The sequence below is a fragment of the Salmo salar genome, chromosome ssa12 (assembly GCF_905237065.1).
Source record: "Salmo salar chromosome ssa12, Ssal_v3.1, whole genome shotgun sequence".
In the NCBI taxonomy this organism is placed as follows: Eukaryota; Metazoa; Chordata; class Actinopteri; order Salmoniformes; family Salmonidae; genus Salmo; species Salmo salar.
In genome coordinates, this window is record NC_059453.1 from 279,610 (window position 1) to 292,460 (window position 12,851).

The window sequence follows — 12,851 nt, forward strand, 5'->3', positions numbered from 1 at the left end:
TCGCTCTCCTCTCTTCATCTCTATCTCTATCTCTCTCTCCACTCTCCCCTTCTCTCCCTCTCCCCTTTTCTCTCTCCTCTCTCCCCTTCTCTCCCTCTCCCCTTCTCTCTCTCCATCTCTCTCCTCTCTCTCCCTCCATTATATCTCTCACTATCTTCTCTCCATCTCTCTCTGTGCTGCACGCGAGGTCCATAGTAAGTGTTCCTAACAGAGAACAAACACCTAGTCACCATAGTAACTTACTGTCTGTCATCACCATAGTAACACCAACTGTAGTTACAATAGTGACTAACACTGACTGTACTTACAAATGACAACCCCAATGTGTTTATTATGAGTACTCACTAAAGACTCTCACTTCCTCCACCTCTGTCTCCTCCTCCTCCTCCTCTCTCTGTCTCCTCCTCTCACTGTCTCCTCCTCCTCCTCTCACTGTCTCCTCCTCCTTCTCTCACTGTCTCCTCCTCCCCCTCTCACTGTCTCTTCCTCCTCCTCTCTCTGTCTCTTCCTCCCCTCTCTCTCTCCTCCTCCTCCTCTCTCTGTCTCCTCCTCCTCCTCTCACTGTCTCCCCCTCTCACTGTCTCTTCCTCCCCCTCTCACTGTCTCTTCCTCCCCCTCTCACGGTCTCCTCCTCCTCCTCTCACTGTCTCCTCCTCTCCCTTCTCTTCCTCCTCCTCTCTCTGTCTCTTTCTCCCCCTCTCTCTCCTCCTCCTCTCTCTGTCTCTTCCTCCCCTCTCTCTCTTCTCCTCCTCCTCTCTCTGTCTCCTCCTCCTCCTCTCACTGTCTCCCCCTCCTCTCACTGTCTCCCCCCTCTCACTGTCTCCTCCTCCTCTCACTGTCTCTTCCTCCCCCTCTCTCTGTCTCCCCCTCTCACTGTCTCCTCCTCCTCTCACTGTCTCTCCCCCTCACTGTCTCCTCCTCCTCTCACTGTCTCTTCCTCCCCCTCTCACTGTCTCCTCCTCCTCTCTCTGTCTCCTCCTCCTCCTCTCACTGTCTCCTCCTCCTCTCACTGTCTCCCCCTCTCTCTGTCTCCTCCTCCTCTTCTCTCCAGACCAGAACACTGACCACTACAAGAGAGAGGTAAACAGCTCAACATAACAAATTCTGTCTCTACTACTGTAACAAACAACTGTTATTCTGACAGTGTGTGTGTGTGTGTGTGTGTGTGATGGTTACAGATTGAACACAGTAGAAGAGCTCTGGGGAGAAACCGTGTCAAGTCCTCCATCTGTCTTGAGAGGTATGGTACACACACACACACACACACACACACACACACACACACACACACACACACACACACACACACACACACACACAGTAACCCACATGCATACACACACACACACACACACACACACACACACACACACTAACCGTAAACCACAGTAACCCACATGCATACACACCTAACACTTAAAACATGTGTGTGTGTGTGTGTCTGTGTCTGTGTGTGTGTGTGTGTGTGTGTGTGTGTGTGTGTGTGTGTGTGTGTGTGTGTGTGTGTGTAGCTTCATGAAGTACAGTGAGCAGTATCTCCACCATGACCCCATCATGTCAGGCTGTCTCCCTAGCAACCCCTGGATCTCTGACGACACCTCACACTGGACCATCAACACTGACATGTAAAAACACACACACACACACACACACACACACACACACACACACACACACACACACACACACACACACACACACACACACACACACACAGTAACCCACATGCATACACACACACACACACACACACACACACACACACACACACACACTAACCGTAAACCACAGTAACCCACATGCATACACACCTAACACTTAAAACATGTGTGTGTGTCTGTGTGTGTGTGGTGTGTGTGTGTCTGTGTCTGTGTGTGTGTGTGTGTGTGTGTGTGTGTGTGTGTGTGTGTGTGTGTGTGTGTGTGTGTGTGTAGGGGTGGACACTCCAACCAGGCTGAGAGTGGAGCGGTGGAGTTTCAGCTTCATAGAACTTCTGAACGACTCGATGGGAAGACGAGAGTTTATGATCTACCTGGAGAAGGAATTCAGTGGTGAACACACACACACACACACACACACACACACACACACACACACACACACACACACACAACGACGCGCGCTAACCGTAAACCACACGCATACACACCATATATGAGAGAGATATCTATCATCCAAATGGAGGTTAATGATTTCTGTTCTGATGAGGGAGATATCTCCATCCAAATGGAGGTTAATGATCTCTTTTCTGATGAGAGAGATATCTCCGTCCAAATGGAGGTTAATGATCTCTGTTCTGATGAGAGAGATATCTCCATCCAAATGGAGGTTAATGATCTCTGTGGGTGTGTGTGTGTGTGTGTGTGTGTGTGTGTTTCAGCGGAGAACCTGTGTTTCTGGGTGGCCTGTGAGGACCTGAGGCATGGAGAGAGCTCCAAGATCATCCTGAAGGTAGAGGAGGTTTACAAGTAGGTTTACACACACACACACACACACACACACACACACACACACACACACACACACACACACACACACACACAGGTCTACCCTTGGAGTAAAACTAATACCTTGCAGTGATTTTGCTGAGAGCTGCTTTATTGAGGAAAGTTTGAACTACTACATTTACATTTACCTTTTAGTCATTTAGCAGACGCTCTTATCCAGAGCGACTTACAGTAGTGAATGCATACATTTCAATTTCTATGACTGAGTGATGTGGTACTGTGATCTGAGTGATGTGCTATTATGACTGAGTGATGTGGTACTGTGATCTGAGTGATGTGGTATTATGACTGAGTGATGTGGTACTGTGATCTGAGTGATGTGGTACTGTGACTGAGTGATGTGGTACTGTGATCTGAGTGATGTGGTATTATGACTGAGTGATGTGGTATTATGACTGAGTGATGTGGTACTATGACTGAGTGATGTGGTACTGTGATCTGAGTGATGTGGTACTGTGATCTGAGTGATGTGGTACTGTGATCTGAGAGATGTGGTATTATGACTGAGTGATGTGGTACTGTGATCTGAGTGATGTGGTACTGTGACTGAGTGATGTGGTATTATGACTGAGTGATGTGGTACTATGACTGAGTGATGTGGTACTGTGATCTGAGTGATGTGGTACTATGACTGAGTGATGTGGTACTGTGATCTGAGTGATGTGGTACTGTGATCTGAGTGATGTGGTACTGTGATCTGAGTGATGTGGTATTATGACTGAGTGATGTGGTACTGTGATCTGAGTGATGTGGTATTATGACTGAGTGATGTGGTATTATGATTGAGTGATGTGGTATTATGACTGAGTGATGTGGTACTGTGATCTGAGTGATGTGGTACTGTGATCTGAGTGATGTGGGATTATGACTGAGTGATGTGTTATTATGACTGAGTGATGTGGTACTGTGATCTGAGTGATGTGGTACTGTGATCTGAGTGATGTGGTACTGTGATCTGAGTGATGTGATCTGAGTGATGTGGTATTATGACTGAGTGATGTGGTTCTGTGATCTGAGTGATGTGGTACTGTGATCTGAGTGATGTGGTACTGTAATTTGATTGATGTGGTACTGTGATCTGAGTGATGTGGTACTGTGACTGAGTGATGTGGTACTGTGATCTGAGTGATGTGGTATTAAGACTGAGTGATGTGGTATTATGACTGAGTGATGTGGTATTATGATCTGAGTGATGTGGTATTATGACTGAGTGATGTGGTATTATGATCTGAGTGATGTGGTATTATGACTGAGTGATGTGGTATTATGACTGAGTGTTGTGGTATTATGACTAAGTGATGTGGTATTATGATCTGAGTGATGTGGTATTATGACCGAGTGATGTGGTACTGTGATCTGAGTGATGTGGTACTGTGATCTGAGTGATGTGGTATTATGACTGAGTGATGTGGTACTGTGATCTGAATGATGTGGTACTGTGATCTGAGTGATGTGGTACTGTGATCTGAGTGATGTGGTATTATGACTGAGTGATGTGGTACTCTGATCTGAGTGATGTGGTACTGTGATCTGAGTGATGTGGTACTCTGATCTGAGTGATGTGGTACTGTGATCTGAGTGATGTGGTACTGTGACTGAGTGATGTGGTACTATGACTGAGTGATGTGGAACTGTGATCTGAGTGATGTGGTACTGTGATCTGAGTGATGTGGTACTGTGACTGAGTGATGTGGTACTATGACTGAGTGATGTGGAACTGTGATCTGAGTGATGTGGTATTATGACTGAGTGATGTGGTATTATGATCTGAGTGATGTGGTACTGTGATCTGAGTGATGTGGTACTGTGATCTGAGTGATGTGGTATTATGACTGAGTGATGTTGTACTGTGATCTGACTGATGTGGTACTGTGATCTGAGTGATGTGGTATTATGACTGAGTGATGTGGTACTGTGATCTGAGTGATGTGGAACTGTGATCTGAGTGATGTGGTACTGTGATCTGAGTGATGTGGTACTGTGATCTGAGTGATGTGGTATTATGACTGAGTGATGTGGTACTGTGATCTGAGTGATGTGGTACTCTGATCTGATTGATGTGGTAATGTGACTGAGTGATATGGTACTATGATCTGAGTGATGGGGTACTGTGATCTAAGTGAATTGGTATGGTGATCTGAGTGATGCTGTACTGAGTGATGTGGTACGATGACTGAGTGATGTGGTATTGTGATCTGAGTGATGTGGTACTGTGATCTGAGTGATGTGGTACTGTGACTGAGTGATGTGGTACTGTGACTGAGTGATGTGGTATTATGACTGAGTGATGTGGTACTGTGACTGAGTGATGTGGTACTGTGATCTGAGTGATGTGGTACTGTGATCTGAGTGATGTGGTATTATGACTGAGTGATGTGGTTCTGTGATCTGAGTGATGTGGTACTGTGATCTGAGTGATGTGGTACTGTGATCTGAGTGATGTGGTATTATGACTGAGTGATGTGGTTCTGTGATCTGAGTGATGTGGTACTGTGATCTGAGTGATGTGGTTCTGTGATCTGAGTGATGTGGTTCTGTAATCTGAGTGATGTGGTATTATGATCTGAGTGATGTGGTACTGTGATCTGAATGATGTGGTACTGTGATCTGAGTGATGTGGTACTGTGATCTGTGTGATGTGATCTGAGTGATGTGGTACTGAGTGATGTGGTACTGTGACTGAGTGATGTGGTACTGTGATCTGAGTGATGTGGTATTATGACTGAGTGATGTGGTATTATGACTGAGTGATGTGGTATTATGACTGAGTGATGTGGTATTATGACTGAGTGATGTGGTACTATGACTGAGTGATGTGGTACTGTGATCTGAGTGATGTGGTACTGTGATCTGAGTAATGTGGTACTGTGACTGGGTGATGTGGTATTATGACTGGGTGATGTGGTATTATGACTGGGTGATGTGGTACTGTGCTCGGTGTGTGTAGGAACTTTCTGGCACCTGGTGCAGCTCGCTGGGTGAACATCGATAGTCGGACCATGGAGAGAACACTGGAGGGAATCAAACGACCTCATCGCTTCATTATGGACGACGCCCAGATGCACATCTACTTCCTCATGAAGAAGGTAACCCCTGACCTTTAACCCCTGAACCCTGACCTCTAGGACCCTTACACCAGGTATCTAACCTCTAACCTCTAGGACTCCTACCCCAGGTGTCTAACCTCTAATCTCTAGGACTCCTACCCCAGGTATCTAACCTCTAACCTCTAGGACTCCTACCCCAGGTATCTAACCTCTAACCTCTAGGACTCCTACCCCAGGTATCTAACCTCTAGGACTCCTACCCCAGGTATCTCACCTCTAACCTCTAGTACTACTACCCCAGCTATCTAACCTCTAACCTCTAGGACTCCTACCTCAGGTATCTAACCTCTAGGACTCCTACTCCAGGTATCTAACCTCTAGGACTCCTACCCCAGGCATCTAATCTCTAACCTCTATGACTCCTATCCCAGGTATCTAACCTCTAACCTCTAATCTCTAGGACTCCTACCCCAGGTATCTAACCTCTAACCTCTAGGACTCCTACCCCAGGTATCTAACCTTTAACCTCTAGGACTCCTACCCCAGGTATCTAACCTCTAACCTCTAGGACTCCTACCCCAGGTATCTAACCTCTAACCTCTAGGACTCCTACCCCAGGTATCTAACCTCTAACCTCTAGGACTCCTACCCCAGGTATCTAACCTCTAGGACTCCTACCCCAGGTATCTAACCTCTAACCTCTAGGACTCCTACCCCTGGTATCTAACCTCTAGTACTCCTACCCCAGGTATCTAACCTCTAACCTCTAGGACTCCTTCCCCAGGTATCTAACCTCTAACCTCTGACCTCTAGGACTCCTACCCCAGGTATTTAACCTCTAGTACTCCTACTCCAGGTATCTAAACTCTAACCTCTAGTACTCCTACCCCAGGTATCTAACCTCTAGTACTCCTACCCCAGGTTTCTAACCTCTAACCTCTAGTACTCCTACCCCAGGTATCTAACCTCTAACCTCTTGGACGCCTACCCCAGGTATCTAACCTCTAACCTCTAGGACTCCTACCCCAGGTATCTAACCTCTAACCTCTAGTACTCCTACCCCAAGTATCTAACCTCTAACCTCTAGGACTACTACCCCAGGTATCTAACCTCTAACCTCTGACCTCTAGTACTACTACCCCAGGTATCTAACCTCTAACCTCTAGGACTCCTACCCCAGCTATCTAACCTCTGACCTCTAGGACTCCTACCCCAGGTATCTAACCTCTAACCTCTAGGACTCCTACCCCAGGTATCTAACCTCTAACCTCTAGGACTCCTACCCCAGGTATCTAACCTCTAACCTCTAGGACTCCTACACCAGGTATCTAACCTCTAGGACTCCTACCCCAGGTATCTAACCTCTAACCTCCAACCTCTAGTACTCCTACCCCAGGTATCTAACCTCTAACCTCTAGTACTCCTACCCCAGGTATCTAACCTCTAGGACTCTTACCCCAGGTATCTAACCTCTAACCTCTAGGACTACTACCCCAGGTATCTAACCTCTAACCTCTGACCTCTAGTACTACTACCCCAGGTATCTAACCTCTAACCTCTAGGACTCCTACCCCAGCTATCTAACCTCTGACCTCTAGGACTCCTACCCCAGGTATCTAACCTCTAACCTCTGAACTCTAGTACTCCTACCCCTGCTATCTAACCCCTAACCGCTAACCTCTAGGACTCCTACCCCAGGTTTCTAACCTCTAACCTCTAGGACTCCTGCCCCAGGTATCTAACCTCTAACCTCTAACCTCTAGAACTCCTACCCTAGGTATCTAACCTCTAACCTCTAGGACTCCTACCTCAGGTATCTAACCTCTAACCTCTGAACTCTAGTACTCCTACCCCAGGTATCTAACCTCTAACCTCTAACCTCTAGGACTCCTTTCCCAGGTATCTAATCTCTAACCTCTAGTACTCCTACCCCAGGTATCTAACATCTAACCTCTAATCTCTAGTACTCCTACCCCAGGTATCTAACCTCTAACCTCTAGGACTCCTACCCCATGTATCTAACCTCTAACCTCTAGGACTCCTACCCCAGGTATCTAACCTCTAACCTCTAGGACTCCTACCCCAGGTATCTAACCTCTAGGCTCTAACCTCTAGGACTCCTACCCCAGGTATCTAACCTCTAACCTCTAGGACTCCAACACCAGGTATCTAACCTATAACCTCTCTTGAACTCTTACCCCAGGTATTTAACCTCTAACCTCTAGGACTCCTACCCCAGGTATCTAACCTCTAGTTCTCCTACCCCAGGTATCTAACCTCTAACCTCTAGTACTTCTACCCCAGGAATCTAACCTCTAACCTCTAACCTCTAGGACTCCTGCCCCAGGTATCTAACCTCTAACCTCTAGTACCCCTACCCCAGGTATCTAACCTCTAGTACTCCTACCCCAGGTTTCTAATCTCTAACCTCTAGTACTCCTACCCCAGGTATCTAACCTCTAACCTCTAGGACTCCTACCCCAGGTATCTAACCTCTAACCTCTAGGACTCCTACCCAAGGTATCTAACCTCTAACCTCTAACCTCTAGTACTCCTACCCCAGGTATCTAACCTCTAGTACTCCTACCCCAGGTATCTAACCTCTAACCTCTAGGACTACTACCCCAGGTATCTGACCTCTAACCTCTGACGTCTAGTACTACTACCCCATGTATCTAACCTCTAACCTCTAGGACTCCTACCCCAGCTATCTAACCTCTGACCTCTAGGACTCTTACCCGAGGTATCTAACCTCTAACCTCTAGGACTCCTACCCCAGGTATCTAACCTCTAACCTCTAGGACTCCTACCCCAGGTATCTAACCTCTAACCTCTAGGACTCCTACCCCAGGTATCTAACCTCTAACCTCTAGTACTCCTACCCCAGTTATCTAACCTGTAGTAGTCCTACCCCAGGTATCTAACCTCTAACCTCTAGGACTCCTTCCCCAGGTATCTAACCTCTAACCTCTAAACTCTAGGACTCCTACCCCAGGTGTCTAACCTCTAACCTCTGACCTCTAGTACACCTACCCCAGGTATCTAACCTCTAACCTCTAGGACTCCTACCCCAGCTATCTAACCTCTGACCTCTAGAACTTCTACCCCAGGTATCTAACCTCTAACCACTAGGACTCCTACCCCAGGTATCTAACCTCTAACCTCTAGTACTCCTACCCCACGTATCTAACCTCTAACCTCTAGAACTCCTACCCCAGATTTCTAACCTCTAACCTCTAACCTCTAGTACTCCTACCCCAGGTATTTAACCTCTAGTACTCCTACCCCAGGTATCTAACCTCTAACCTCTAGGACTCCTTCCCCAGGTATCTAACCTCTAACCTCTGACCTCTAGTACTCCTACCCCAGGTATCTAACCACTAACCTATAGTACTCCTACCCCAGGTATCTAACCTCTAGTACTCCTACTCCAGGTTTCTAACCTCTAACCTCTAGTACTCCTACCCCAGGAATCTAACCTCTAACCTCTAGGACTCCTACCCCAGGTATCTAACCTCTAACCTCTAGGACTCCTACCCCAGGTATCTAACCTCTAACCTCTAGGACTCCTACCCCAGGTATCTAACCTCTAACCTCTAGTACTCCTACCCCAGGTATCTAACCTCTAACCTCTAGGACTACTACCCCAGGTATCTAACCTCTAACCTCTAGTACTACTCCCCATGTATCTAACCTCTAACCTCTAGGACTCCTTCCCCAGGTATCTAACCTCTAACCTCTAAACTCTAGGACTCCTACCCCAGGTGTCTAACCTCTAACCTCTGACCTCTAGTACACCTACCCCAGGTATCTAACCTCTAACCTCTAGGACTCCTACCCCAGCTATCTAACCTCTGACCTCTAGAACTTCTACCCCAGGTATCTAACCTCTAACCACTAGGACTCCTACCCCAGGTATCTAACCTCTAACCTCTAGTACTCCTACCCCACGTATCTAACCTCTAACCTCTAGAACTCCTACCCCAGATTTCTAACCTCTAACCTCTAACCTCTAGTACTCCTACCCCAGGTATTTAACCTCTAGTACTCCTACCCCAGGTATCTAACCTCTAACCTCTAGGACTCCTTCCCCAGGTATCTAACCTCTAACCTCTGACCTCTAGTACTCCTACCCCAGGTATCTAACCACTAACCTATAGTACTCCTACCCCAGGTATCTAACCTCTAGTACTCCTACTCCAGGTTTCTAACCTCTAACCTCTAGTACTCCTACCCCAGGAATCTAACCTCTAACCTCTAGGACTCCTACCCCAGGTATCTAACCTCTAAGCTCTAGGACTCCTACCCCATGTATCTAACCTCTAACCTCTAGGACTCCTACCCCAGCTATCTAACCTCTGACCTCTAGGACTCCTACACCAGGTATCTAACCTCTAACCTCTAGGACTCCTACCCCAGGTATCTAACCTCTAACCTCTAGGACTCCTACCCCAGGTATCTAACCTCTAAGACTCCTACCCCAGGTATCTAACCTCTAACCTCTGGTACTCCTACCCCAGGTATCTAACCTCTAACCTCTGACCTCTAGTACTACTACCCCAGGTATCTAACCTCTAACCTCTAGGAGTCCTACCCCAGCTATCTAACCTCTGACCTCTAGGACTCCCACCCCAGGTATCTAACCTCTAACCTCTAGGACTCCTACCCCAGGTATCTAACCTCTAAGCTCTAGGACTCCTACCCCAGGTATCTAACCTCTAACCTCTAGGACTCCTACCCCAGGTATCTAACCTCTAACCTCTAGGACTCCTACCCCAGGTATCTAACCTCTAACCTCGAACCTCTAGTACTCCTACCCCAGGTATCTAACCTCTAACCTCTAGTACTCCTACCCCAGGTATCTAACCTCTAGGACTCTTACCCCAGGTATCTAACCTCTAACCTCTAGGACTCCTACCCCAGGTATCTAACCTCTAACCTCTAGGACTCCTACCCCAGGTATCTAACCTCTAACCTCTAGGACTCCTACCCCAGGTATCTAACCTCTAACCTCTAGGACTCCTACCCCAGGTATCTAACCTCTAGGACTCCTACCCCAGGTATCTAACCTCTAACCTCTAGGACTCCTACCCCTGGTATCTAACCTCTAGTACTCCTACCCCAGGTATCTAACCTCTAACCTCTAGGACTCCTTCCCCAGGTATCTAACCTCTAACCTCTGACCTCTAGGACTCCTACCCCAGGTATTTAACCTCTAGTACTCCTACTCCAGGTATCTAAACTCTAACCTCTAGTACTCCTACCCCAGGTATCTAACCTCTAGTACTCCTACCCCAGGTTTCTAACCTCTAACCTCTAGTACTCCTACCCCAGGTATCTAACCTCTAACCTCTAGGACTCCTACCCCAGATATCTAACCTCTAACCTCTTGGACGCCTACCCCAGGTATCTAACCTCTAACCTCTAGGACTCCTACCCCAGGTATCTAACCTCTAACCTCTAGTACTCCTACCCCAAGTATCTAACCTCTAACCTTTAGGACTACTACCCCAGGTATCTAACCTCTAACCTCTGACCTCTAGTACTACTACCCCAGGTATCTAACCTCTAACCTCTAGGACTCCTACCCCAGCTATCTAACCTCTGACCTCTAGGACTCCTACCCCAGGTATCTAACCTCTAACCTCTAGGACTCCTACCCCAGGTATCTAACCTCTAACCTCTAGGACTCCTACCCCAGGTATCTAACCTCTAACCTCTAGGACTCCTACACCAGGTATCTAACCTCTAGGACTCCTACCCCAGGTATCTAACCTCTAACCTCCAACCTCTAGTACTCCCTACCCCAGGTATCTAACCTCTAACCTCTAGTACTCCCTACCCCAGGTATCTAACCTCTAGGACTCTTACCCCAGGTATCTAACCTCTAACCTCTAGGACTACTACCCCAGGTATCTAACCTCTAACCTCTGACCTCTAGTACTACTACCCCAGGTATCTAACCTCTAACCTCTAGGACTCCTACCCCAGCTATCTAACCTCTGACCTTTAGGACTCCCTACCCCAGGTATCTAACCTCTAACCTCTGAACTCTAGTACTCCTACCCCTGCTATCTAACCCCTAACCGCTAACCTCTAGGACTCCTACCCCAGGTTTCTAACCTCTAACCTCTAACCTCTAGGACTCCTGCCCCAGGTATCTAACCTCTAACCTCTAACCTCTAGAACTCCTACCCCAGGTATCTAACCTCTAACCTCTAGGACTCCTACCTCAGGTATCTAACCTCTAACCTCTGAACTCTAGTACTCCTACCCCAGGTATCTAACCTCTAACCTCTAACCTCTAGGACTCCTTTCCCAGGTATCTAATCTCTAACCTCTAGTACTCCTACCCCAGGTATCTAACATCTAACCTCTAACCTCTAGTACTCCTACCCCAGGTATCTAACCTCTAACCTCTAGGGCTCCTACCCCATGTATCTAACCTCTAACCTCTAGGACTCCTACCCCAGGTATCTAACCTCTAACCTCTAGGACTCCTACCCCAGGTATCTAACCTCTAGGCTCTAACCTCTAGGACTCCTACCCCAGGTATCTAACCTCTAACCTCTAGGACTCCAACACCAGGTATCTAACCTATAACCTCTCTTGAACTCTTACCCCAGGTATTTAACCTCTAACCTCTAGGACTCCTACCCCAGGTATCTAACCTCTAGTTCTCCTACCCCAGGTATCTAACCTCTAACCTCTAGTACTTCTACCCCAGGAATCTAACCTCTAACCTCTAACCTCTAGGACTCCTGCCCCAGGTATCTAACCTCTAACCTCTAGTACCCATACCCCAGGTATCTAACCTCTAGTACTCCTACCCCAGGTTTCTAATCTCTAACCTCTAGTACTCCTACCCCAGGTATCTAACCTCTAACCTCTAGGACTCCTACCCCAGGTATCTAACCTCTAACCTCTAGGACTCCTACCCAAGGTATCTAACCTCTAACCTCTAACCTCTAGTACTCCTACCCCAGGTATCTAACCTCTAACCTCTAGGACTCCTACCCCAGGTATCTAACCTCTAACCTCTAGTACTCCTACCCCAGTTATCTAACCTGTAGTAGTCCTACCCCAGGTATCTAACCTCTAACCTCTAGGACTCCTTCCCCAGGTATCTAACCTCTAACCTCTAAACTCTAGGACTCCTACCCCAGGTGTCTAACCTCTAACCTCTGACCTCTAGTACACCTACCCCAGGTATCTAACCTCTAACCTCTAGGACTCCTACCCCAGCTATCTAACCTCTGACCTCTAGAACTTCTACCCCAGGTATCTAACCTCTAAC

The 12,851-nt window shown here is 47.4% G+C and overlaps 1 protein-coding gene across 1 annotated transcript in view; it reads left to right on the top strand.

The window, feature by feature from the left end:
• The window catches only part of LOC106607567 (regulator of G-protein signaling 11), a 228,398-nt gene that overhangs the window by 130,793 nt on the left and 84,754 nt on the right, over positions 1-12,851 (top strand). Inside the window, exons 10-15 of the mRNA XM_045690465.1 lie at positions 1,057-1,080; positions 1,179-1,240; positions 1,512-1,625; positions 1,936-2,051; positions 2,381-2,468; positions 5,455-5,593. Of these exons, the coding sequence (XP_045546421.1) occupies positions 1,057-1,080; positions 1,179-1,240; positions 1,512-1,625; positions 1,936-2,051; positions 2,381-2,468; positions 5,455-5,593 (543 nt within the window). The remainder of the gene's footprint in view (positions 1-1,056; positions 1,081-1,178; positions 1,241-1,511; positions 1,626-1,935; positions 2,052-2,380; positions 2,469-5,454; positions 5,594-12,851) is intronic.